Source organism: Magnolia sinica, chromosome 18, assembly GCF_029962835.1.
Source record: "Magnolia sinica isolate HGM2019 chromosome 18, MsV1, whole genome shotgun sequence".
Taxonomy (NCBI): domain Eukaryota; kingdom Viridiplantae; phylum Streptophyta; class Magnoliopsida; order Magnoliales; family Magnoliaceae; genus Magnolia; species Magnolia sinica.
In genome coordinates, this window is record NC_080590.1 from 35,947,493 (window position 1) to 35,974,754 (window position 27,262).

At 37.7% G+C, this 27,262-nt stretch overlaps 1 protein-coding gene and 1 long non-coding RNA gene across 2 annotated transcripts; both read right to left on the bottom strand.

Moving 5' to 3' along the window:
* Positions 1 to 5,416: 5,416 nt before the first annotated feature.
* Positions 5,417 to 7,373, bottom strand: LOC131233778 (uncharacterized). The gene is made up of 2 exons (XR_009165348.1): positions 5,827 to 7,373; positions 5,417 to 5,729 (listed from the first exon to the last, which is right to left on the bottom strand). It is a non-coding gene; the product is annotated as an uncharacterized LOC131233778 (long non-coding RNA).
* A 9,446-nt stretch (positions 7,374 to 16,819) lies between these two features.
* On the bottom strand, positions 16,820 to 20,420 carry LOC131233797 (uncharacterized). The gene is made up of 2 exons (XM_058230594.1): positions 20,124 to 20,420; positions 16,820 to 17,734 (listed from the first exon to the last, which is right to left on the bottom strand). The coding sequence occupies exons 1-2, from the start codon at positions 20,297 to 20,299 to the stop codon at positions 17,404 to 17,406; spliced, it is 507 nt and encodes a 168-aa protein (XP_058086577.1). The 5' UTR covers positions 20,300 to 20,420; the 3' UTR covers positions 16,820 to 17,403.
* Between the last annotated feature and the right edge of the window lie 6,842 nt (positions 20,421 to 27,262).

Sequence of the window (27,262 nt, forward strand, 5' to 3'; positions counted from 1 at the left end):
GGGTTGCTGGGCAAAGTGACCTGGTTCCACTAGATGAATTGATGAGGCTACAATATAAAGTGACAGGGTTCACTAGACAAAGTGACGAAGTTGCAATGTAAAGTGACAGGGTTCACTAGACAAAGTGACGAGGTTGCAGTGCAAAGTGACGGGGTTCACTAGACACAGTGACATGGTTGCAATCCAATCCAACCATTAGTTTGTTGAAAAAAGTGATGGTTTGCCAGACAAAGTGACTAGGTTCCACTAGATGAAATGATGAGTCTGTAGTACAAAGTGACTGGGTTCACTAGACAGTGACGAGGTTGCAGTGCAAAGTGACGGGTTCACTAGACAAAGTGACGAGGTTGCAATCCAACCCAACCATTAGATTGTTGAAGAAAGTGACGGATGGCCGGACAAAGTAACCTGGTTCCACTAGATGAATTGACGAGGCTTCAGTACAAAGTGACGGAGTTCACTAAACAAAGTGATGAGGTTGCAGTGCAAAGTGACGAGGTTGCAACCAACCCAACCATTAGATTGTTGAAGAAAGTGACGGGTGGCCGGACAAAGTGACTTGGTTTCACTAGATGAATTGATGAGGCCGCAGTACAAAGTGACAGGGTTCACTAGACAAAGTGACGAGGTTGCAGTGCAAAGTGACGGGGTTCACTAGACAAAGTGACGAAGTTGCAGTGCAAAGTGACGGGGTTCATTATACAAAGTGACGAGGTTGGAATCCAACCCAACCATTAGATTGTTGAAAAAAGTGATGGTTTGCCGGACAAAGTGACCTGGTTCCACTAGATGAATTGACGAGGCTGTAGTATAAAGTGATGGGGTTCACTAGACAAAGTGACGAGGTTGCATGCAAAGTGACGAGGTTCACTAGACAAAGTTACAAGGTTGTAGTGCAAAGTGACGGGGTTCATTATACAAAGTGACGAGGTTGCAATCTAACCCAACCATTAGATTGTTGAAGAAAGTAACAGGTGGTCGGACAAAGTGACCTGGTTCCACTAGATGAATTGACGAGGCTGCAATACAAAGTGAAGAGGTTGCAGCGCAAAGTGACGGGGTTCACTAGACACAGTGACGAGGTTGTAGTGCAAAGTGATGGGGTTCACTAGACACAGTGACGATCAAGGTTGCAATCTAACCCAACCATTAGATTGTTGAAGAAAGTGACGGGTGGCTGGACAAAGTGACCTGGTTCCACTAGATGAATTAAAGAGGCTACAGTACAAAGTGACGGGGTTCACTATACAAAGTGACGGGTTCACTAGACAAAGTGACGAGGTTGCAGTGTAAAGTGACGGGGTTCACTAGACAAAGTGACGAGGTTGCAATCCAACCCAACCATTAGATTGTTGAAGAAAGTGACGGGTGGCCGAACAAAGTGTCTTAGTTTCACTAGATGAATTGACGAGGCTGTAGTAGAAAGTGACGGAGTTCACTAGACAAAGTGACGAGGTTGCAATGCAAAGTGACGGGGTTCACTAGACAAAGTGACAAGGTTGCAGTGCAAAGTGACAGGGTTCATTATACAAAGTGATGAGGTTTGCAATCCAACCCAACCATTAGATTGTTGAAAAAAGTGACGGTTTGCCGGATAAAGTGACCTAGTTCCACTAGATGAATTGACGAGGTTGCAGTACAAAGTGACGGGGTTCACTAGACAAAGTGATGAGGTTATAGTAAAAAGTGACGGGGTTCACTAGACACAGTGTCGAGGTTGCAGTGCAAAGTGACGGGGTTCATTATACAAAGTGACGAGGTTGCAATCCAACCCAACCATTAGATTGTTGAAGAAAGTGACGGGTAGCCGGACAAAGTGACCTGGTTCCACTAGATGAATTGACGAGGCAGCAGTACAAAGTGATGGGGTTCACTAGACAAAGTGACGAGGTTACAGTGCAAAGTAACGGGGTTCACTAGACAAAGTGACGAGGTTGCAGTGCAAAGTGACGGGGTTCATTATACAAAGTGATGAGGTTGCAATCCAACCCAACCATTAAATTGTTGAAAAAAGTGACAAGTGGCCGGACAAAGTGACCTAGCTTTAGTAGATGAATTGACGAGGTTGTAGTACAAAGTGAAGGGGTTCACTAGATAAAGTGACGAGGTTATAGTGCAAAGTGACGGGGTTCATTATACAAAGTGACGAGGTTGCAATCCAACCCAACCATTAGATTGTTGAAAAAAGTGACGGTTTGCTGGACAAAGTGACCTAGTTCCACTAGATGAATTGACAAGGCTGCAGTACAAAGTGATGGGGTTCACTAGACAAAGTGACGAGGTTCGAGGTTCACTAGACAAAGTGACGAGGTTGCAGTGCAAAGTGACGATGTTTATTATACAAAGTGACGAGGTTGCAGTGCAAAGTGACGATGTTTATTATACAAAGTGACGAGGTTGCAATCCAACCCAACCATTAGATTGTTGAAAAAAGTGATGGTTTGCCAGACAAAGTGACCTAGTTCCACTAGATGAATTGACGAGGTTGCGGTACAAAGTGACGGGGTTCACTAGACAAAGTGACGAGGTTGCAGTGCAAAGTGACGGGGTTCACTAAACAAAGTGACAAGGTTACAATGCAAAGTGACGGGGTTCATTATATAAAGTGACGAGGTTGCAATCCAACCCAACCAATTAGATTGTTGAATAAAGTAACGGTTTACCGGACAAAGTGACCTAGTTCCACTAGATGAATTGATGAGGCTAGAGTACAAAGTAACGGGGTTCACTAGACAAAGTGATAAGGTTATAGTACAAAGTGACGGGGTTCACTAGACTTAGTGACGAGGTTGCAGTGCAAAGTAACGAGGTTCATTATACAAAGTGACGAGGTTGCAATCCAACCCAACCATTAGATTGTTGAAGAAAGTGACGGGTGGCTGAACAAAGTGACCTGGTTCCACTAGATGAATTGACGAGGCTGTAGTACAAAGTGACGGGATTCACTAGACAAAGTGACGAGGTTGCAGTGCAAAGTGACATCATTTAATTGGGTTATTGGATAAAGTGATGACATTCTACTAGAAAAAGAGATTATGTTGTATCTTACTATTCAACGAAATTTTACTAGACAGTGTGAAGGGGTTGTTGGACAAAGTGAACCCCAAAATTTCATGCCTTTGTATGCTACGTAGTTATTATTTGGATATGGGTGAAATAAACACAACAATGCTAGCTAGTTAGAACTGGATCAATTAAATTTTATCATTCAGCCATATATTAAAGCATAAAAAAATTACATTTGTCTTTGCATGCTTACAAAAAAATTACACAAAAATGCTTTAAAAAAATAAATTAAATAAATCCCTCCATCCAGTAATCATCTGTCTCTGCATGCAACCTTCCTATTTGCATCCATCTCATAAAGCAAAATTTGATTGAATTGGCCTTCACTCACAACATCCCTAGTTCCAAAAAACGAATTGATGAACAAAGTGACCTGGCTCTACTAAATTAATTGACGAGGTTGCAGTACAAATTGATGGGGTTCACCGGAGCAAACAGAGAAATCTTAAAAATAACATCCAATCAGTTAGGTGTTAATCGGAGCAATCTTAGAGATGAGGCCTCTTTAGTTGAAATTTGATATAGTAAATGTGAAGAAATTAAAAATAAACACTACCCGAAAGAGGATATAAGGCTACGAATGAAAGCCATAGTAATATATCATTGGCTACAGATTAGATCCGTAGCTGATTAGTCCTTGTTGTGGCAATACATGTGATTTTGGTTCGCTTTCCAATGTCATCATGTGGTAAATTTGAGATTGAATTTGAGTTTAAGGAGATCCAATTTCTATACATATTTCACACACTCACAATCCCATTGTAAGTGAATATTGCACATGAACTGTAAAGCATGCATCATACATAGATGGTAGATATGGTAGAGATTATTTGATCATTTTGAAAATCCAGACTACAATGTGACCAACAACATCTAACCTGTAACAACACAACAAAAGAAAAAGAAATGAAGAAAACCCATGTACAATTTCTCTTCAAAACTGCTTTCTTGTCAGGCATGCTTGGAATGGCCCCCTTCACTTGAATGCACAGACAAGCCGCGGCAGCTCTAATATAATAATTGCGAATAGTAATAGTTGGTCAGAATCGAATCCTAACTATTGATAACTTGAAGAAAAGAGGGATGATCCTTCCCAATGCGTCTCCTGTGCTTGAGGGAGGAGGAATCTGTAGATCACCTGTTCATTCATTGCCATTTCACATTAGATCTGTGGTGGGGCATCCTTAGAGGTAGCAGCCACTCAGCCTGCACACTCCATCAATGTGAATGCACAGGAAAGCATATTACAAGTTGGTTATTTTCACTTTATTATATTAGATGCTGCAATTCAAATCAATAGTACATCCAAACACGCCCTAAAAGTCTTTAATCAGCAAAATGCAAAAACTTATCAAATTGTCGTATCAAAATGCTTTAAGTGAATGTACCTACAAAATCCACAAGCGGCTGTCAGTACTCTTCCATCTAGATGTTGAAATCTGTGCAATGGGTGTTGAGGATCTCTGATCAGTGAGATTCTTGCCACACAGCCCATCTACAAGTAGATTTTCAAGATTAAAGACCCCGATCACCACATGAAAAAAAAAAGCATTCTAGCTTCTTCAACCTCTGGATTTGCTGAAAGATAAAGTGAGGAAACACAGTTCCATGAAACATAAATTCTTCCAATCAAGCAATCGTGCTCATCTATGAGATTACCACATCATCTATGAGATTTTTAATGGATTGTTTTGGTTCACCTCTTAAAGAATGCAGTTGGTGATTGTCTTTCCACACATTCCAGTATCTGATAACTTAGCATGTGTTTGATTGATGGATCATGACATGCTAAATTCACCAACTAAGGCCTAAAGATAAGTCTATAACTTCATCAGCATCAGAGAGTTGTCCATTTATTTGCAGTCAAATTTGTAAATCCTGTTTCACCAACCATTCTCTCCACACATTTTCATATCTGATATATACTAGAATGTTCCTGATGTATGGCTCAGGAAATGGTAGATTAATGAACAATAGTCTAAATCTAGCCTTGTCCCAGATTTTTGGGATCAGGTTCATGAATCTTGCTTCACCAAGAAATCCCATATAAGGCCCTTTCCCAGATACGCACAAAAGATGTTTCAAAGGTGGGAATCAACCCATCTCAAATTTAACAAATAATAATAATAATAATAATAATAATAATAATAACAACAAAACAAATAATATTCAATCGCTCATTCCTGAAGCAAGATTATTGTTTTCCTAGCTACAATTCACTTAGATGAATTAACCAATGAAGAATAAAAATACCAGAATATTCTGATATTCCACCATGTACTTCCATTCTAAGCACAAATTTCATGAATTAGTTTACAATAAATAACAAAAAGAGCAAAGCACCCATAGTTTAATCATCTAATTTTTGAACTAGTTATTTTTGGAAAAAATACATACCATCCACAAAAACTACAAATTTAAGGAAAAAGTAACAGCAACCTAAAACAAATAACGAGAAGAACAAATGTGCCCAAAATTTGTAATCTACTGTCTGTACAAGCAAACATTTGTGATAGTAGGAGTAGAAAATCAATGACATTTAGATAATAAATTTGTCTTAGAACATTCATAAGTCACGAGGGTTGTTGTCCTTCTTTTCCAATTATTGAACTACTACTACAACCTGCCACAAGATGTTGGAATGCTACGTAATTTGTAGTATTCTGCATATTAATCATTCCATGAATCCAAATTAGTATCATAAAAATATAAGAGAATTAATATATATTATTTAAAATTTTCATAAATGCAATTCCTTACCTTAAGTAATTGAGTGAAACTTAAATTACTAGGAAAGTGAATCGAGGGTTGGAGATGGTCCTGCACGGATTGATGTGGTTGAATGACGGAATGAGATAACCCTGATTGAAAGTACGTAGTCACAGGATCCAAACAAACACCGTTGTATCTTTGATACAAGTAACAACATGAAAATCAAGTTCACAAATAAATATAAATTTATCATTTAATTTTTTTCATTGATTTTAAAATATTTAAATTTCTACATATTAAATCAAGATAGTTACAACGTACCTTTATGAGACATGTACGATGCTGGATTGGATTTGACGCATCTCTGAGATCTTCATTAGTAGGGTATAGCATTGGTTCACTTTTCTGCACTTTCTTTTGGCATTTCTTTGTTTTTTCCTTTTCCAAACAATTCTTAAATCTACGTCTACCACGACATTGCTCTTTTCTCTTGATTTTATAAGCTTCTTCTTTACCTTCATCAATTTCAGCTCCTTTTCTTTTAATTCCACGATCTTCTTTATTAAAGTCATTAAGATTCCCCATTCTTGTTTCATGAGCTTCTTTTTCTATTTCAACAATTTTGTCTTTCAACTGTGCATTGTCAACATTTAAAATTACACAATCATCCTGTCTATAACTCTCGTTATTATTGCAACAATCTTCAGTGGATTATATTCCTTTTAATTTTTCTTTTTCTTTAAATATTTTTTGCAATTCTTGATGCATCAACTCAAAATATTTAGTAGCACATTGAAATGACTCTTAACTTTCACAACCCATTGATGACAACTTAACAAAGTTGGAAATTAAGCTATTATAACGATGGGAACGTAGTTTCTTAGAGTCTCCATCCAAGCCACATCCTCTAATGACCGAAGGAAAGGAATATGAAGCAGCTTCTATGGTCCACCTCTTTAAGATGTATTTCAGTGGCAGTCTTATGAGGGTATGATTTGTTGCTTTTAATATATGGGAACATAAAATACCTATAAATTCAAACTTTCTGCAAATGCATTCAAAAAACTCATCCATTGAGTTCACGGTAACGATGTGGAGTCTATGTTTTTTACTTTCACGTACTTGGTATTTAATCACCATCCCAGACTCTTCTAATTTTTCAACAGTTTGACCAAGACTGTTGGTATACTTAGACTAGAATAATTTAAAAATGGTTGTCGTGTAGACACTAGCTGCATGCTCCATGATATTAATAGGAAACAACACAGTTGGTGAACTTTGAGTCATTTTGAAATTTGCTTCTAATTTGGCGTTCCTTCTATCATCTACCAATCATTCGAAGTGTTCAAAAAATCTGAGAATATTTTGCCCTGGATGTAAGTATCTCTTTAACTCCTTGTTCAAACTTTCGTAATGTTGTGTGCTTTTCATATCAGCACAAAATAATTTTTTTACCATACACTAATGCCCACTTTTCTCTTTCATTGAATAATTGTTGCAACCATGTATTATTTGTAAGATCATATTTCTGAATCATTGTTTCCCATGCATGGTGGAATTCACCATCATCATCAAAATCATAGACACATCTACTAAAATCATTACCAAAAGATTCGGAAACGTTAAATAAATGACTTAGGTATTTGCAAGCATTTTGAAACATATGTCAAACACAAATACAGTGAACTGTTCTTGTTAATTCCGTTTTAATCACACTTGACATTGACATTGCGGTAAAGATCGCGTTAGTTGAAGTAGGAATATGTCAATATGTCCTTGGGGGGGGGGGGGGGGGGGGGGGTTAATAGGACTTTTAAAGTTTTTATGGTTTATTTAAAATCCTATTGCACTAATCCTAACAACAAGCTCATATTAGGATTACTTCAAAAGTAACTCTACTAGCTTCCAAGCTCGGTAGAGGATCCAATCACAAACCATTTAATAAGTGAACAATACGCAAACTAGTTTATGATGGATATGACTGTGTATGTGTGTGAAGTGTGATCTCAGATATTTAGATATGAAAATACTAAAGCAAATCACACAAACAAAAGAATAGCAATATCAAACACAGTCATTGTTATAGTGGTTCGACTATTTGTCTATTCCACTCCCGGTAACCGCACTCAACCCTTGAGTGTACCGGATTTCACTAAGGAGGTTTCACAGTGGTTCACCTCAAACCTAAGGTTTTAAATCAGGTTCACCTTCAACCTTTACAATCTACACTAAAGCTGACTGTTTATGCTCTCACGAGCAAAGGTCAACACGACGCACCCGCTTTTAGGCACACTAGCCAAGGATCTTCCATAAGACCCTAACTGAGGTTTCACACAGTTCACCTCTAACCTAAGGTTTTAGACAGGTTCACCTTCAACCATATGTTTATGCTCTCCACAGAGAAAGGGTCCACACAATGCACCCACTACGTACACTCCCACCGAAGGCCTCTTACGAGGGCCTGCAAGGGTGAGAAACACCTTAGACCCAATCTTACAAAGGAATGATCAAGGGGTCCTTTGTACTCTAGTTACTTACAGATAAGTGGATGAGTCTCATTCAGCGCATTAACGAAAATCTCCTCTTTGTTGATGAAGAATCTTCGACTTCCTTGATCCACAACACAAATGATGTACCAATATGAGGCTTCGGATTGGGTCAAGGTTAAGACGGAATCGTACTCTATAAAATATTTTCCTATACGGAAGATAGACTGATTCTGGTTATGCATTAAGGCATCTCAGCTTAATGATTTACCATTAAGGTAGTAACTGGAGGATCCTTGAATGCGGAAGCTCATTCCCCAATCCACTCTATTGAATGTCAATGATGAGGGTGGATTAGAAGATGAACTTGCCTGAGAGAAAGGGCTTTGGGTATATGATCTAAGGTAAAACACTCAAAAGTACTCTCTTCTTTCTCTACCAGCAACAATAGACAAGCTCTCTTTATGTAGGCAAAAGGTTCCAACGAATATAAAATGGTCATATTTATGGCAGAGTTTGATATCATCGAGTAGGATTGATATCATCGAGTGTATACTTTCGATAGCATCGACTGGCCGCTCGATGAACCAAACTCAAATGTCATACCCTTTTGAAACCTTTTGCCAGCTAGTCGAGGGAATCAATATAAGCGTCGATGTCATCGAATATCGAACTTCGATATTTTCGATACTAGGATCGATTCCTCGACACATGAAAATGAGAGAGACTTGCTATGAAATATTTCATGTTTACAAGAATGATTGAGGGACCTTCGAGATCATCGTAATTTGAATGTCGATGATATCAATAGAGTGTCGATGCATCGATAAATCCAAAGAATTTTCGTTTAAGCTTGTTGGACAGTTTTTGTCCCTATTCGATGCCATCGAAATTGTAGCGATATCATCGATATTTGAATATCGATTCTATCGAGTTCCCCTCGATCGCAAATAAATAATCCTGAAATAATTGCTGGCGAACTTAGGCGCCCATGACCGATAACATCGAGAGTCTTCCGATATCATCAAGATTTGAACTTCGATGGTATTAAGAACGACTTCGATATATCGATGCACACGTGATTTTATTAAGTAAAAACAGGGGCACCGGAGATCTGTCTGTCGATATTATCGAGTCACCTTCGATGGACTCGAGATTCAAATATCGATGATATCGATAGGTATATCGATACATCGATAAATCAGTCCAGATGAGTATGTGGTTGCTGGACATATTTTGTCCTTATTTCGATGATATTGTTTAAGCATCGAGGACATCGACAGCACAGGTCGATTCTATCGAACAGTGTATCGATAAAATCGACAAAGCAAGAAAACTTAGAGAATTTTCTGATTTTGAAAAAAGTTTTCTCAACTTTAAAACCCTATGATGTTCTAGTTTGTTTTAAGGGTTTATATACCTGGTGTTTTGGGACATGGGATATGAGGCTTAGATTTACCTGAGGCGAGCTTGCACACATCCCGGTTGAGGCAGACGCTTGAATTAATCTTCCTATTAGGCTCTGCAGTCTGACGGACTCAACACTCATGCTAATTGACAAACCAGGGCACTTTCAATCTCCCCCTTTGTCAATTACATGACAAAATACCAAAACACCCTAAAACAATATCTAGACACCTACATCCTAAATTGTGTGTACATGCATTTTACACAATTTTACAATTTCTAGTGAAACAATGTACATAACCCACTACAAACTCCCCCTATCGTGGTGTAGTTGCTCCCCCTAACACCTGCAATACCATTCAAGTAGATATACAATTTCCCGTTCGGGGCGTTTAACTGTTCTCCCCCTTTTTGTCAGTCATTGGTAAAGGTGTAGCAGTTGATATTGACTGAAGTTTAAAGACATGTGGGAGAACCAATATTCATGGAATATGCATATATCAGATAGATGTATAATGGTCAAACAGTTGATTAATCGGACATCATCTGTAGTAATTATATATGCATAGCAGATCACATAGAGCAGTGATAGACGCAGATAGAATAATCATTAAAATCACTTGCATTCCATGTCATAGCCTAGATGAACCAGGGGATCTAAACTCATAGTCATGGCAGTAAAACTAGAATTATATTCAGCCATATCCAAACCAGCTAAAAACATAAATATCTAAAAGCATATAGATATACTGCCCCAGACAGCAGTAAACTTCACGGGCCCCCAACACCGAAGTATATTCTTTACTTCGAGGATATCAACAAAAACTATTCACACTTGGTGGATTAGTAATGCATAACACACATATATATGAGCGAAGAGCATTCAAAAAGACATTTTATGCCCTTCACATTTTAGGGAGACTCCAGGTGTGTGATGCATTGGTTATAAGTTAGACAATCAAAAACCTTTACTGTGCTGGTAAGGCATCGAGAATTTGTTGAGTAGCATGTTGCTGAGTTACCAGCATGGTTTTGATCTCCAATAGACAGGCTTCACAGTCATCTAGCCGCTTCATGATGTAGGATTGTCTCTCAAGTAGATCTTGGATAGTATCTTATTTGGGAATAGCCTGAATGTTCTCAACAGAGACAGGGCTATACACAGGATAACCTTTGTCTAAGCTTGAATCGATTTTTCCCTTATGAGGCACTTTGGTAATGATATTGCAGATGTCTTCATGATTAAACCAGGCACATGGGTGTAGGAGATTATTAGTAGGAGACAACCCAAATTGTCGAGATAGCTTGGATATAAGATATGGGAATGGAAGTACAGTAATGGATTCATCTGAGGACACCCGAATTAATTGTTGTAAAATAAGAGTGGGAAGGCAGATGTGAATACCGAGATGAACATCATACAAGACATTTAGCATGTATGGAGAAAGCTTGTTGCCAGAGACTTCACAGGGATAGACAATTGTACTGAAAATGCTGTGAAGAATTTTGTATGCAGGATTGAGATATTTAACATGAAGGATATTCTTTGCATTTCTCGGTATAGCAGCACCATCACACAGTGCTCAAGTAACTTCACCCCATACACCAAGACCATTCATATTTCATTCTGATACAGGTATTCTAGTGATCTATACCCCAATCAATCGGCTTATCAGTCTAGGAGTGATGTGCTTGGTCTGATTTGTGACAGCTACTAAAACATTTGGAGGATTAATTTCAACATTGTATATTAGACTCAAAAACTGATGCACCAGATTATGCTAAAATCCTCCACCAAAATTCTAAGAGGTTGATGATTCCAAAAGGTGTAATGCTCTTCCTCTGAACTGACCTTTTCGCCACAAGGTTCAAGTTGAAAAGTGGAGATGAGCCAGTTGCTTTATTCTTTCCTTTCTTTCTCTTCATTGAGGGTTGTTGTGGAAGAACCAAAATTTTAGACATTTTTGTTTGAAGGGAAGCCTGTTCTGAGAATTATGATCCTATTCCAAGATCAAGTAGTGAGTCTCTTTTTCCGTTCTTTTGTCTTTAATTTTCCAGTAACCGTCGATATCATCGATCATCATGTTGATGACATCGGGGTTCCTTATTGATATTTTCAATGAAGATCAGAAGGAAGTTCAACCGTCCCAACGATTCAGCTTCTCGAGCGATTGTCAATGACATTGATTGTAGGTCGATGCAATCGATCTGTTTACTCGAATTATCAACGGGTGTCTTAAAAGTGAATGTTTTCAGTTTTCAACATTTAGATAATCTTCCATGCATACTATAAGTATATCTATGTATCAACAGTATACACAGCAAAATTTTGTACATTCAATGCTCATATCAAAATTATAAACATTTGAATGTTTATATACAAAAGATTGAGGTGGGGAACCTCAGATATATCATTTAGAGCTCAACAAAAATTGCATCATTTCAGTAAATATCCAGATCTAGATGCATGATTTGGACTTGTTTTTCTATGCTCGGTACTTTTAGGCATCAGTCCTTTCTTTACCTCCGAAAATGTAGCAGTGGTTATTTGTGCGATGACCCTTCATTATAGAATTTCCTGATTGGTTTAGGATTTCACATTCTTGTTTATTGAATTTGACCACATGCCCATTATCACAAATTTGAGATATGCTTAGGAGATTATGTGTCAAATCTTTTATGCAGAAAACATTCTCATTTTTGAGCAAATTAATCCCTTTTATGATTCCTTGTCTAATTACTTTAGCAGTGGTTCCATCTCCGTAGGTGACTATCCCATTTTAAAGATTCTTATAGTTTGAAAGAAGGGACTTGTCTCCTGGGACATGTCTTGAGCAACCACTGTCTAACTACCACTTAGTGTTATTGCCTGTTAAGTGATTTGAGTGAGTGGCAAGAAAAATTTTGTTTTCTTTAATAACCCACTTTGTGACAGGATTCTTACTTATAACATATTTAGTTTTCTTATTTGATTCAACTACTTGATTAGTTTCTGTGTTGCTAATGGAGGCATCAGATTTTTCAAGTATTTGTGTTCCATACCCAGTTTTTGCTCTAACTTTCTCATACCCTAAGCCATTTTTATTATTTCCAGATTTTTCCATACCTAAAAGTTTTTCTAGCTTCTCACCACTCTGGGAAAACTTACGGTTTAGTTTGTCAATTTTTCTGGACTCTCCTAGATTAAACAGGAGTGTCTGATTTTCATTTTGAAGGAGCATATTTTGTCTTTTAATTGCTCAATCTATTTGTTTAGTTTTTCGGACTCGGATTTAAGGAAAGATTTAATTCTTTCAAGTCTATCATTATCTGAGTGATATTGTTGTAAATCATTTATTAGATGTGTATTAATTTCTAGAGTTTTATCCAAATCTTTTTATAGCAATTCCTTTTTGTCCTCAGAAATTCTAAGTCTTTTAACCACTTTGATGCCATGGATATAAAGTTGATTGTAGGCATCTTGTAGCTTATTTTGTTCTTCCTTTTCAGTTTCCTCATAATCTGATGGAGATGATTCAGTGGCTTGCTCTTCTATCTCGTTCTCAGATTCAATGGGGATAATTGGAGTAGTGGAGACCATAAGAATTTTCAAGGATTTTTGGTCTCCATCGCTCTCTGAGTCACTAGATTCTGAGTTTGACTCTTCTGTAATATCTCATGTGGCAGCCATTGCTTTGCCCTTAGTTTTTCTGTTTGGGCATTCGGTAGACAGATGTCCATACTTCTAACAGGCATACCATTGTGGTTCTTTGGTCTTTTTACCAGATTTTCCTATAAAAGGTTTGTTGTCTACCCGCTTTCCTCTAGATAGACGGCCATGATTCTTCTAAAAGAATTTCCTGAATCTTTGTGCCAGCAGAGCCACTTCCTCATCTTCATCTTCTTTTTCACTTCCACTATCCTCATTTGTTGTTTTCTTTGAAGTTTTTAGGATAGTATTTTTGGATTTTTGGATTTATTTGAATTGTAGTTCAAAAGTTTGTAGGGAACCTACCATTTCTTCTACCTTTATTTCATCAATATTCCTACACTCTTCAATAGTTGTTACTTTGGGATTAAATCGTTCCGGCAGTGTTCTCAATATTTTCCTACAGATTTTAGGCACCAGAACCTTTTCTCCCAATCCACCCATGAAGTTACAAATGATATTAAACTTTGTGAAAAACTCCATAAAGGTCTCATGCTCTTCCATTTTGAGACTTTCAAACTGTGAAGTCAGGAGTTGAAGTTTAGATCTCTTCACAGTACTTGTGCCTTCATGGGTTGTTTCCAATAGATCCCATGGTTCTTTGGATGTCCCACACATACTTATTTGATTGAATATATCCTGGGAAACGACACAGTAGATGACATTCATAGCTTTAGCTTCAGCAGTTTGTTTTTCTTTATCGAACGTCATCCACTTCTCTTTGGGTTTGGGTTTTGTGATGGTTGTGCCACTGTCAAGTACAATTTGTTCAGATGGTGGCACATATCCACTTTCAACTATATCTCAAACATCATGATCCAAAGATCTCATAAAATAGTGCATCCTCTTCCAGTATGCATAATTTGATCCATCAAATACTGGAGGCCTAATGACCGATGAGCCCTCTCCTTTGGTCATATTCGTAACTTCAGTCAAGATCACTCTCTAGGCAGTGAAGCCCTTAAAGAGAGACCCACTCTGATACCAATTGAAATTGCAGTAAAGACCACTTTAGTTGAAGTAGGAATATGTCAATATGTCCTTGGGGGGGGGGGGTGAATAGGACTTTTAAAGTTTCTATGGTTTATTTAAAATCCTATTGCACTAATCCTAACAACAAGCTCATATTAAGATTACTTCAAAAGTAACTCCACTAGCTTCCAAGCCTGGTAAAGGATCCAATCACAAACTATTTAATAAGTGAACAATACGCAAACTAGTTTATGATGGATATGACTGTGTATGTGTGTGAGGTGTGATATCAGATATTCAAATATGAAAATATTAAAACAAATCACACAAACAAAAGAATAGTAATCTCAAACACAGTCATTTTTATAGTGGTTCGATTACTTGTCTATTCCACTCCCAGTAACTGCACTCAACCCTTGAGTGTCCCGGATTTCATTAAGGAGGTTTCACAACGGTTCACCTCAAACCTAAGGTTTTAAATCAGGTTCACCTTCAACCTTTGCAACCTACACTGAGGCTGACTGTTTATGCTCTCACGAGCAAGGGTCAACACGACGCACCCACTTTTAGGCACACTAAGCCAAGGATCTTCCATAAGACCCTAACTGAGGTTTCACACGGTTCACCTCTAAACTAAGGTTTTTAGATAGGTTCACCTTTAACCGGATGTTTATGCTCTCCACAGAGCAAGTGTCCACACAATGCACCCACTACGTACACTCCCGCCGGAAGCCTCCTACGAGGGCTTGCAAGGGTGAAAAACGCCTTAGACCCAATCCTACAGAGGAATGATCAAAGGGTCCTCTAGACTCTAGTTACTTACAGATAAGTGGATGAGTCCCATTTAGCGCATTGACAAAGATCTCCTCTTTGTTGATGAAGAATCTTTGACTTCCTTGATCCGCAATACAAATGATGTACCAATATGAGGCTTCAGGTTAGGTCAAGGTTAAGATAGAATCCTACTCTATAAAATGTTTGCCTATACGGAAGATAGAGTGATTCCAGTTATGCATTCAAGGCATCCCAGCTTAATGATTTGCCATTAAGGTAGTAGTTGGAGGATCCTTAAGTGCGAAAGTTCATTCCCCAATCCACTCTATTGAATGTCAATGATGAGGGTGGATTGGAGGATGAACTTCCCTGAGAGAAAGGGCTTTGGGTATACGGTCTAAGGTAAAACACTCAAAAACACTCTCTTCTTTCTCTACCAGCAATAATAGATAAGCTCTCTTTATATAGGCAAAAGGTTCCAACGGATATAAAACGGTCACATTTGTGACAGAGTTCGATATTATCGAGCAGGGTCAATATCATCGAACGTATACTCTCGATAGCATCGACTGGCTGCTCGATGAACCAAAGTCAAATGTCATACGCTTTTGAAACCTTTTGTCAGCTGGTTGAGGGAATCAATACAAGCGTCGATGTCATTAGATTTCGAACTCCGATATTATCGATATTAGGATCGATTCCTCAACACCTGAAAATGAGAGAGACTTGCTATGAAATATTTCAGGTTTACAAGAATGATCGAGGGACCTTCGAGATCATCAGAATTTGAATGTCGATGATATCGATAGAGTGTCAATGCATCGATAAATCCAAAGGATTTTCGTTTAAGCTTGCTGGACAGTTTCTGTCCCTGTTCAATGCCATCGAAACCGTACCGATATCATCGATATTTGAATATCGATTCTATCGAGTACCCCTCGATCACAAATAAACAATCCTGAAATAATTGCTGGAGAGCTTAGGCGCCCATGACCGATAACATCGAGAGTCTTCCGATATCATCAAGATTTGAACTTCGATGGTATCAAGAACGACTTCGATATATCGATGCACACGTGATTTTATTAAGTAAAAACAGGGGCACCGGAGATCTGTCTGTCGATATTATCGAGTCACCTTCGATGGACTCGAGATTCAAATATCGATGATATCGATAGGTATATCGATACATCGATAAATCAGTCCAGATGAGTATGTGGTTAGTGGATATATTTTGTCCTCATTTCGATGATATTGTTTAAGCATCGAGGACATCGACAACACATGTCGATTTTATCAAACAGTGTATCGATAAAATCGACAAATAAAGAAAACTTAGAGAATTTTTTTATTTTGAAAAAAGTTTTCTCAACTTTAAAACCCTATGATGTTTTAGTTTGTTTTAAGGGTTTATATACTTGGTGTTTTGGGACATGAGATGTGAGGCTTAGATTTACCTGAGGCGAGCTTGCACATATCCCGATTAAGGCAGACGCTTGAATTGATCTTCCTATGAGGCTTTGCAGTCTGACTGACTCAACACTCACTGTAATTGACAAACCAGGGCACTTTTAGATATCGCCTTATCCTGATCTGTGAGAATGGTTTGAGGCATTTTTTCAGACATTGCGTCACAAAATTTTTTAAACAATCATCTGAAGAATCAATGGTTTCATCATATAAAAGTGCAGCCCCAAAAAAAATTGTTTGTCTATGATGATTAACACCAAGAAATGGTGCAAATGGTCGTCCATACTCATTTGTTTTATATATCGTGTCAAAACAAATCACATCTCTAAAACGATCGTAATCTAAAATCATTATTCCATCTGCCCAAAAAAATATTGGTAATACGATCTTCAGAATCAATTTGAATAGAGTAAAAGAACTTTGGATCTTCAACTTTCTTTGTTTTGAAAAATTGCAGTAGACCCTCAGCATCGAATTGTTTCATTGCATTCATCATTTTCGTCCGTAAGTAATTCTTGAAATCTATCATATTATGTCCAACATATTGTCGACCACCAGCTTGTCTGCTAATTAAATCAAATGTTGTTTTTGGCTTTATACTAGATCTGTCGCAGTAATCAGCTACCATTACTTGAGCTACAGAAAGTTTTCGTTGTGATCTTAGTAAATGTGATTCTTATGGAGATGCAAGTATATGATTATGATCACTATTAAAATTGGTAATTTGATATTTACCGTTAACTCCTAACCTAATTGTCATGTATGCCTTACAACCTATTCTTGTTTCATCGCGGTGTTGCTTCACATTTACATACGTTTATCAGATGGTCATTTATCTTCTCTAGAGCAGACGAATTTTCTCATTTTCACTACTCTCGTCTTACGGTCTATAGTTCTAGTATCAATCCGAACACTAAAACTGACTTTCCATCCATAACTATTGTAAAACTTGTATGCATCTTTCTCTGTTTCAAATTCCTTACCAATTTTCAAATTAGATGCATTTTCATCTATGCCTGAATCACCCGTATATACATTAGAGCTTCTTAATTCATTTATATCATTTTCTAATTCAATGTCTATATGAGGTTGTGATTGAGACGTGTCCTCCACCTCACGTGGTGTGCATGATTTGAAGAAATTTGTACTTTCCATTGACCTGAAAGGTAAAAATAGTGTTTGAAAATAAATGACCCACTTTACAACAATAATTTAATCAATTTATGCATACACATGGCAAATTAATTTTTAGTTCTAACTGCAAATTATTGTATAGTAGCAAAATAACATCAAAACTAACAGTGGTGGAAATGTCAATATCTTGTAGCTAAAGCTAAGAATTTAGATCTTATTGGAAAATTACCGCCAATGCTAATATTTAGGCAGATGGAATTATTGGGGTCATATCCTATGGTGCTTCTGTGTTCGAAGATCAAAATCAATTAAGAAGTTAGTTAAATTCCTACATAAACTGCATCACCAACCAGTTGCCCTAAGTAATCTGGAACATCAACATAACTTTGAGTAGGATTAATATCTAGCTACGTATATCCAATGTAAAAAATTACAAAGGTGCATTATTTTGGTCAGATTTCATTGCTTATTTTTTTTAAAAAAAAGATCTAATATAAGGTTCAACAGTAGTCATTCAATCAACGGTGATCGTTCAATCCCCACTGTATTCTCTGGTTTGGCCCACTTAAGTTTTGGTTTGGCCAACTTAAGTTTTGGATGCCCCTCATTTCTTCTTTTTTCTTCTGTCTAGTGTCCTAAAATGAGCTTTAAAAAAATGGAAGGATTATAAATTTTTTTGTAAACTTCCTAGTTGGCCCCACCTACCTACCTAAGTAACTTCTAGTTAAAGGCATGAAATCCTCGTCCCATAAACTGTGGTATGGTCGCCGACACAAAGTTTCCAACAATTTTGGTTTTCCTTAGCCCACTTGATTTTTGAGTTTTTGAGTCAACATCGTTTTTAAGGCTTAGTCCAAACACACTGGTAGCATGCACCCAATGGGCCGGGTGGGTCTCAACCCACATTAGCAAATAGTCATGTCTTCATAAGAGAACACATGACATGTGAATAAATGGGCCCACCAATCAAAGTAAATTATTATTATTTTTAATTCCTAACAGGCTGATTAATGTCCCCATATTCATATAATCAAACAATCGTAAATATTTGTCCATCAAGGACTCATAACTCAGTTTAATGTCAATTACTTTTATATCACTCATATAAAGTATTAATGTTTCTCTTTGATTTAATTCAAGATCTAAAATATTTTCCAATTTCTAAATAGATACATAACCATACAAGTTTGTTACTCATAGGGATATCAATGGGCTAGGTTTAAGCTAGGCAAAATCAAATTTTTGAATAGGCCCGCTGGAAGAATTCAAAATCCATAGGCTCCGCCTAAGAACTTCTAGATTTGTACTTTTAGCTGAGGGAGATATGTAGTTAGGGATGTTTATTACATGGGGATTTGGCATTGTGCTTGACCATAAACATGTATTGTCCATTGCATACTAGGTTTAATCCTTGCTCTTGCGCTGGTGGTAGACTCTCGAGAGTTTCAACACCCGGTCAAGGGTTCGAGTATCCATAGGTGGTGAAAGCCCACTATGGCATGACTGTGTAGGGGTGTGTGTGCGTGTGTAAAATAAAAAAAAGGTTTAATTCCTTATGCATTGCTATAACCATTGTGATTATACATAATGGTGAGCCACATGCATATATGATCAAGCACATTTTGTATAGGGGAATTTAAGTTTTTTTTTTATTATTAGAAACCTTCGTCGATTTCACAGAGTTTGGACCATCTAATGAGTAGAGTAATGCCAATTTTCAGAGATAGTTGGGTTGTATGTTTATGGAATCCAACTCACACATCTACTGGAACATGGTTAATGTATGTTTAGACCATGGATGAGAGATAATTCATATTATTATAAATGAAATAATGTGAATAGGTTGTTCTCATCAAGGTAATTATCCTTGCTTCGATGGTAGAGACTCAGGAGTTTAAACACGAGGTTGGAAGTGGTCAACCTGATCTTATTCAAAACCCATCTACACGAGGCAGTAGTAATTGGAACCGATTAGATCTTAATGATGTGATTTTGCCCGTTGAATTTTGAATGGTTGATATTTTCTTCTCTATACAACCGTACATTTGATAGCCCCAGATCAGATTTATGGGATCATCTATTCACTATAATTTTTTGTCATGCTCTATCCATGATAGGGTCAGGATCATCTGTACAACCGTGGATTTTTGGTTCTTTTTTTAAAGGAAAATTACAGTCAAACACCCATAATAAAAAACAAAAGTATAGATTTGGGTTTAACTACAGCATTTGGGTTTTCACGAAAGTATACATCAGTCATTTACAGCTACTACTATTGATATTGATCAAGAAATTTAGATGTAGACAATTAATACTTCAATGTCTATAGCCTTGAAAAGAAAAGGATTTTGAATGGAGGATAAAATATATAAAATAAATAATCTATAAAAAATTATATAAAAAAATTAAAATACCTATGAGGTGGGGTGGATCTTCGATGGATGAATAGACGAAATAGCAGAAATCGGCTATCGGCTGCCCCGTGGAAAATGGGCGAGAGGGATTGTGAGAGATTGGGAAAAGAGGGGCCTCCCATCGTCAAAAGAAAAAACCCATCATTTCTTCCGGCGAGAGCTTTGATGAAATCCATCTGTAAAAGGAAAGAATTTGAAATTAGAATCGATGGGAGAAGAAATCTCTGAAAAATCTCCAGAAATGGAAATGGAAAGTTCTGTTTGTGGTGCCGTTGCCGTTAGGGAAGATGGTAGAGAGATTTTCTTCTTTTATTATTATTATTATTATTTTTAATAGGAAACGGAAAAGGATTCGCTACTCCTACGTGGCAGGCGTGGTGAGATGGACCAATGAGGTTGCGGGAGGCAGTGGGTCTCTGCCTCCTGGAAACAGAGGATCCGGACTCTTAGAGAAAATAGCATACCTTGTCCCTATCCCGTACAACCTATCAAAGCGACGTATCATTTAGGTAACCTTGGAATGAAATAGTCCATTGATATAAATGATAGCCCCTTCACCAGGAAACTGGCTGTAATTGCTTTGAATGTGCACCATGTGTTAGTAAAGAAGCCATTGACTAGTGCTGTAACCCTTCAAGGCGTGAACCGTGGACTCGTCTGAGTCAACTCGGGCTTGGTCAGCACTGGTGCAGGTTGGCCTGCGAGTCACCCCTTGATTCAAACCAGAGATGATTTACCCATCTAACTCGACTTGAACCCAAGTTAGTCATGGTGACCTAATTTGCAATCAGATGCTGGGTCAGGATCCAAATGGACAGATCCTAAAAACGGGTCCATGCTGCTAGACCTGATGGAAAGACTTGACTTGCCCAAGTCAAGTTGAATCAACTAGATTTGATCATCAACACTCAAGGGGAAAAAAAAAACCTACTTGACTTGCCCGAGTCAACTCGACTCGACTAGATTTCACCAAGACTCTAGCAAAAACGAACGGGTTATGACTCGATTAAAACTCAAGAAAATCGAGACTCATCTAAAAAAAAAAAAAACTTAGCAAAACTCAATAACACTAGGAAAAAATGACAAGATTCAAAGCACTTGGCACTTCTCAATATTAGTTATATATTATTTATACTAGTAAATGTTTAATAAATACTAAAATAAATCAGAAAATTTTGTACGAGTTTTTGAGAAACTTGTAGTGCTTTGAGTCAACTCAACTCAACTAGCTAGGTTTCGAGTCTGGCTAGTTGAGCTTTTGTGTTTCTAAACTATGATTAAAATGTATTAACATCAGATTTCTCCCTATGTAATTTTATTAAAATTCTATTATCCTAATATTGTTAACGATGGACAGTAGGGTTAAGCCTCCCACCATTGTTGACGGCCACCATTTTGAAAATGGTGGTGACTCATCTTCTTTGCATGTGGTACTTAGGTGCATCTATGCGTATGATTTTAATTATGCGAAACATTGCCAACGGATCATATAAGGGTTTTGTTAATTAAGTCCCTTTGTATGCATTGATATGCCATCCTCTAAGGGCTAAAGCTTTGAAAGTAGTGGTTTGACATTGTATTAGAGCGGATGATCTTGAGTTCAAATTCCGAGGGCAGGAAATATTCCTCAGTAATATATTCTCCCCTAGGGAGTCAGGAAAATCAAGTTCAACCCAAGAGATGTCCAAATTCTTCAAAATCATAATGTTGCTATCAAATGAATGGTTGGCAGGGCAAAATCAAATGGTGGTGTGTATTCAGCTCCACAGTTGAGTCAGTTAGTGTGTGCCCTCTCAACAGGGAGAACTCAAGGTGGGGCCTACCAAAGCTAAAAGAAGTGAATATCTTCCATCCAGAAGTAGATCAGCGACTTGGATGGTCTGGATTATTGTTCAAAAAAATATTTTGAATACTGCGTGTAAGATATTTGAAGTTATTGCACTTTTGGTCCGGTCAAAGAAGTTACACCAAAGTGCCGTTTGGAATCAACTACCGCAAAAGGCCTTTCCGTGCAAAAGCGGCATCCGTAGATTTGAAAACGATGATTTCCGGTTGGTTTCCAATCTGGCCAAAAATCCTTGTTTGAACGGGAAACGACTAAGCTGTATGATTTGATGTTTGGAAGAGGAAGCGGATTGCATGGTAACCCTACATCACAGATATTTCTAATAATTGGACTATGTGGGGCCCAACATGATGTATGTGTTTTATTCATGCTATCCATCCAATTTACCATCTCGTTTTAGGGTACGAGCCCAAAATTAAAACATATCCAACGCACAAGTGGACTACACCGTAGGAAATAGTAGAGATAATGACTTATACCATTAAAACCTTCCGACAACCTACCTGATTTTTATTTGCTCCAACTAGCTTATAAAGTCACACACAGACCTGGATGAAGGGAAAACACAATATAAGCTTGATAAAAAAAACTTGTATGCCCCAAAGAAGTTTTCAGCAGTTGGCATTCAATCCCAACTGTTTTGTGTGGTGTGGTCCACTTGAACTCTGGATATGCTTCATTTATGAGGGCCCACCTTGTTTAATTCATTTTATCCATGCGGTACATTCATTTTATCAGCTCATTTTAGGGCACAAGCCTAAAATTCGAGCATATCCAAAGCTAAAATAGACCCCACCACAGAAAATTGTGGGATAATGACATCAATACCTTGGTGGACAATCAAACTTCTTTGCATTCTTAACACACAAATAGAGCCAGGCATCAAGTCGAGTCGAATCGAGTTAGGATTGACCTGACTCGATTCGGTTTTGAAATGGACCTAATCCGAACTTGACCCAACTTGGTACTAAGTCCAGCATGCCTAACCTGATTCAAGTCCGAGTCTAGTTTGAACTAATTGGAGGTATTGAGTTGGCACCTAGTCAGCTCAAGTGCCGCAAGTATCCACGGATTGAAATCATGACTCAAAACCTAGCTGCACTTGGTGGAATTGCAGCCTCTCCATCCGCTATACGGCATCTCAGATATGAAACATCGAATTTGGGTGTTATATATATATATATTGTGTGAGTTGGGTTTCACCCCCTCAGCTGGGGTCAAATTAGGTCTGAACGAGCCGGACAAGTCAAGTCGTCCCGTGTCCGGCTGTACACACGAATTAGTTTTGAGTTGTGATGTCGGGGCCAATGATTTAGTAATCCACAGACAATTGATTTGGGCGTCCCATTGCTGGTGAACGGTGCCCAGCAGTCTCCTAGATCGGATGAATATGGCCAGTGGCCTTGTGGCCTCCACATAAATGGTTAGGAAGAGAAATAAAGCAGCTTCTGCATTCAAGTGAAAGAGCCCCTACTGGGCACCGTTCACCAGCATGGAACTGCTAGGCAATGTTCTGGATTGTTGAAAGGCCTCCATTATCTATGAGGAAATCCAGATCAGTCAAACCGCTGAGTAGACGATAATAACAATCTTACTTTTTTTCCTGTCGTTGCTTTTGAACCACTCACTATTTTTCTTTTCACTATCTATCTGATAGCCACCGATTGGATGGTTAGGATTGCTTGATTAATGTGGCGTTTAAGTAATCTTCAATCCACAATGTCGCAAGCAATTTGGATGGTCTGGATAGCAGTATATATGTGCCACGTGTTCAAAGTACGGTGGTAACCTACCAATGAATCTTCTCCTCGTACGTGAGTCAACAGCGACGGACTTGTCTTTTTTATTTGACTTTTTTGGTAGAGAGAATCTGGAGATGAATCCGGATCCTTTGCTTTCCACAAGAAGGAAAATCCGGCTTTCATCGAGAGATACTCGTGAAGAAGCTGATGAGTTAGGCGATGCCACGTGTCTTAGGTGGTGCCACTTGTCTGGATATGGGAGGAGTTACTACACAGGAACTCTACCCTCGTTGTACGTCAGCGCACGTGTTAGACATCTGATCGGTACATGTATTTAGGTGACTCCATGTGGATGTTTAGACTACTCAATTATCATGGTGGTACACGCATTCAAAGTGTATTGACTTCCGCCGTGGAAATTATGGAGTTGCTTATCATGTTTTTATAATAAAAAATAAAATTTTATTTTTAATAATTAAATAAATATATTAATTATAAAAACTTTTCATAAAAATAGCAATAGCAAGTAGGTAAGAGAACCAGTTTTTGCTTTCCCAAGTAAGATTCAAATATACCTTAAGGGTTCTTTGGGTGCTCTGTGATACATGCTGCAACGGTTTTATGTATTGGATACCTTCAGTTTTTCTTTTTAACACACGCCACCCCCACACCCTCACGCTAGTGGACTTTCACCACCTGTGTATTGGATACCTTGATCCCCATTATTTCCTTATCCTATGTAAAGTCATTCATTATACAAATTTTCTTCATCGAGCAAATTTGTCTTGAAAAATTAATTACACAAGTTGAGACTTAAATTTGATAGATCTGGTTATCTCATTATCTTTTTCTTCTATCATCTATTATGTACTATATTACATATTTTTCAATACTCATCAGGCTACATCGATTGGGTGGATGCGATGTCTAGAAAATCAAGCAGACACGATCATTAAATAGCTTACATATGCATATGGAATTTGAAACGGTGATCAATTTATCTTGACCACTTCATTTGTTTCGTGCACATGCAACCCACCTGATGATCTTATCATGTCTGATTCTTGGGAAATGGAGCTTAACCAGTAGGGATCACCTGATGAGTGGCTCAAATCTCATGCATGTACATTGATTTCACATGTGAGGTGAGTGAACTCCTTTTAAATAGAAAAGAAGTGATGGGATGTGACGCAGATTGGAAAGCAAGAACTGGAGATGAATGGTCCCGTGGGGCCCACTATGATGTATGTATTTTATCCACGCCATCCATCCATTTTGAAAGATCATTTTAGGGCATGAGTTAAAAAATGAGGCATATCAAAGGCTTAAGTGGACCACACCACAGGAAGTAGTAAGATTGAAAATTTACCACTGAAAACTTCTCGAGGGTCATCTAATGTAACTCATTCTTTGGCCCATGACATTAAATTAAATTCTAAATCCAATGGACGGAGTACTGGATTTGGTACATATCCTATGGTGGGCCCCACAACCCTTAATACATGACAGCCTAGACTCTTAACACATGACAACCTTGTTAGTGTACTTATTTGTGCACATTGTTTATCAATCACGTGCGTCAGTGTGTCATGAAGTCAGTTGAGCCCTTGAAATCTAAAAACTGAATACATATGAAGACCGAATCATCACGAAAGTGAAGAATAGATAAATGATGTGTCTTGGTGACCCTAACCCTTGACCCAAAACAACTCAACCCTAACCTTTGACCGGGTGTTGAAACTCTTGAGTTTTTTATGTCATCGAGGACTCATTCAATGACATTAAAGGGTTCCCTTGATAATATAAAAGATCACTTAATGACATCGGGTAGAAGTGTGTAAACTTTTTAGGAACATGAATTTCTCGATACCATAAAAAATCAGCTCGATGCCACCGAAAGAGCCGTTTTTTGCCTATTTCTTACCATTTAAACTTGGTTCCTTTATAAAGGGTATACGAGCCTTAAGTATTTTAATGGATTTTTAGTGCAAATAGAAATTATATTTTTTCTCACTCATATCACACATTCTATATCTCAATTCAAAGAGTTTCATGTCAATCTTCTTGTGATTCTTTACTCTAAGAACCTTGGACTAGGACCAAGGTTGTTGATTAGTAGATAGAAAACCAACTAAAGTCTCTTGCGGGAGCATCTGAAGGAGGTATATGTTAAGTGCTTGTGTAAGACTTTAAAGGTCAGAGGTGAACTTGTTGTAAACATTCAATAATGAATACCGGTACACTCAAGGAGTGTGTGTCCATTGAAATTGAAGTAAAGAAATCAAACTACTATATATGCTCGTATTTACAATTATGAATTGCATACAACTACGACCCACACCCTTAACACATGACAACTTCAACCCTACACGACAACCTCGACCCTTAATACATGACAACCTCAACCCTAGATGACAACCTAGACCCTTAACACCTTACAACCTCAACTCTTATTATATAACAACCTTGACCCTTAACACATGACAACTACGACTAAGACCCTGACAACCTCGACCCTTAATACATATGATAACCATGACCCAGACCTTTAACACATGACAACCTCGACCTTTAGCATATGATAACCACAACCCAGACCCTTAACACAACAACATTGACCCTTAATTAAAACATAACAACATCGACCTTTAACAAATGATATATGTTCATTGTCTTCCAAGACAATACATTATAAAATCTAAATTCTATATCCTTCATTGTCTTCTACATGATAACCACAACCATCCATATCCACTTCAAATCCCTTCCAACAATCACTTCTTCCCATGACAACAACCATAGCCATCCCTCTCTATATTCACAACTAAAAGTGGCTTCCATTGATCTCTAACAAAATATTATTATGCAAAAATATAAAATATAAAATTCATTCAAAATGTCTTCCACTTATTAGTAGCTTCCATCTTTAAGTAATGTGGTCATCGCAACAAAAACAATATTCGTTTTTAGGGCCGTAGAAGTTGTTGGTAGTGCCTATACTCTGGAGATGTTGATGGCGGTGACCGTGTGCTGGAAAATGCAGCTAGAGAGAGTGGTGGTGGGTCTCTGAAAGACATGCTTGAAAAGGAAGAAAATAAGTTCTAGGAAATCAACAAAGAAAGAAGAAAAAAAAAAAAAAAAAAAAGTCCGTACGGACACTAGGGTCCAAACAGGAGCAATTTCATCCCAAAAAGATGTCAGGGACTTACTAAAAATATATATATTTTTAATTCCCAATTTTTAAGACGTTTGCCCATACCACAAGGCTACTTTGGTCAAAATCCCTACTATAAATTTTCCCTTGAGTAAGATGGGTATTCAATTATCAAAAAAAAAAAAAAAAACAAAAGAAAAACCTCCAAAGCTACATACCGGCCTTTTCCACTCAACTTGAATTTTATCAGTAACATCCTTAACAATCCCTCCACTCCATTAAGATATCAAAAATGGTCATTCAGGTATTTCTTGGTAAGCAATTCTAACTAATTCCTCCTTTCTAATTCTATTGTCATCAAAATGGAAATGCTTTACTTTAACCTAACTAAATTTTA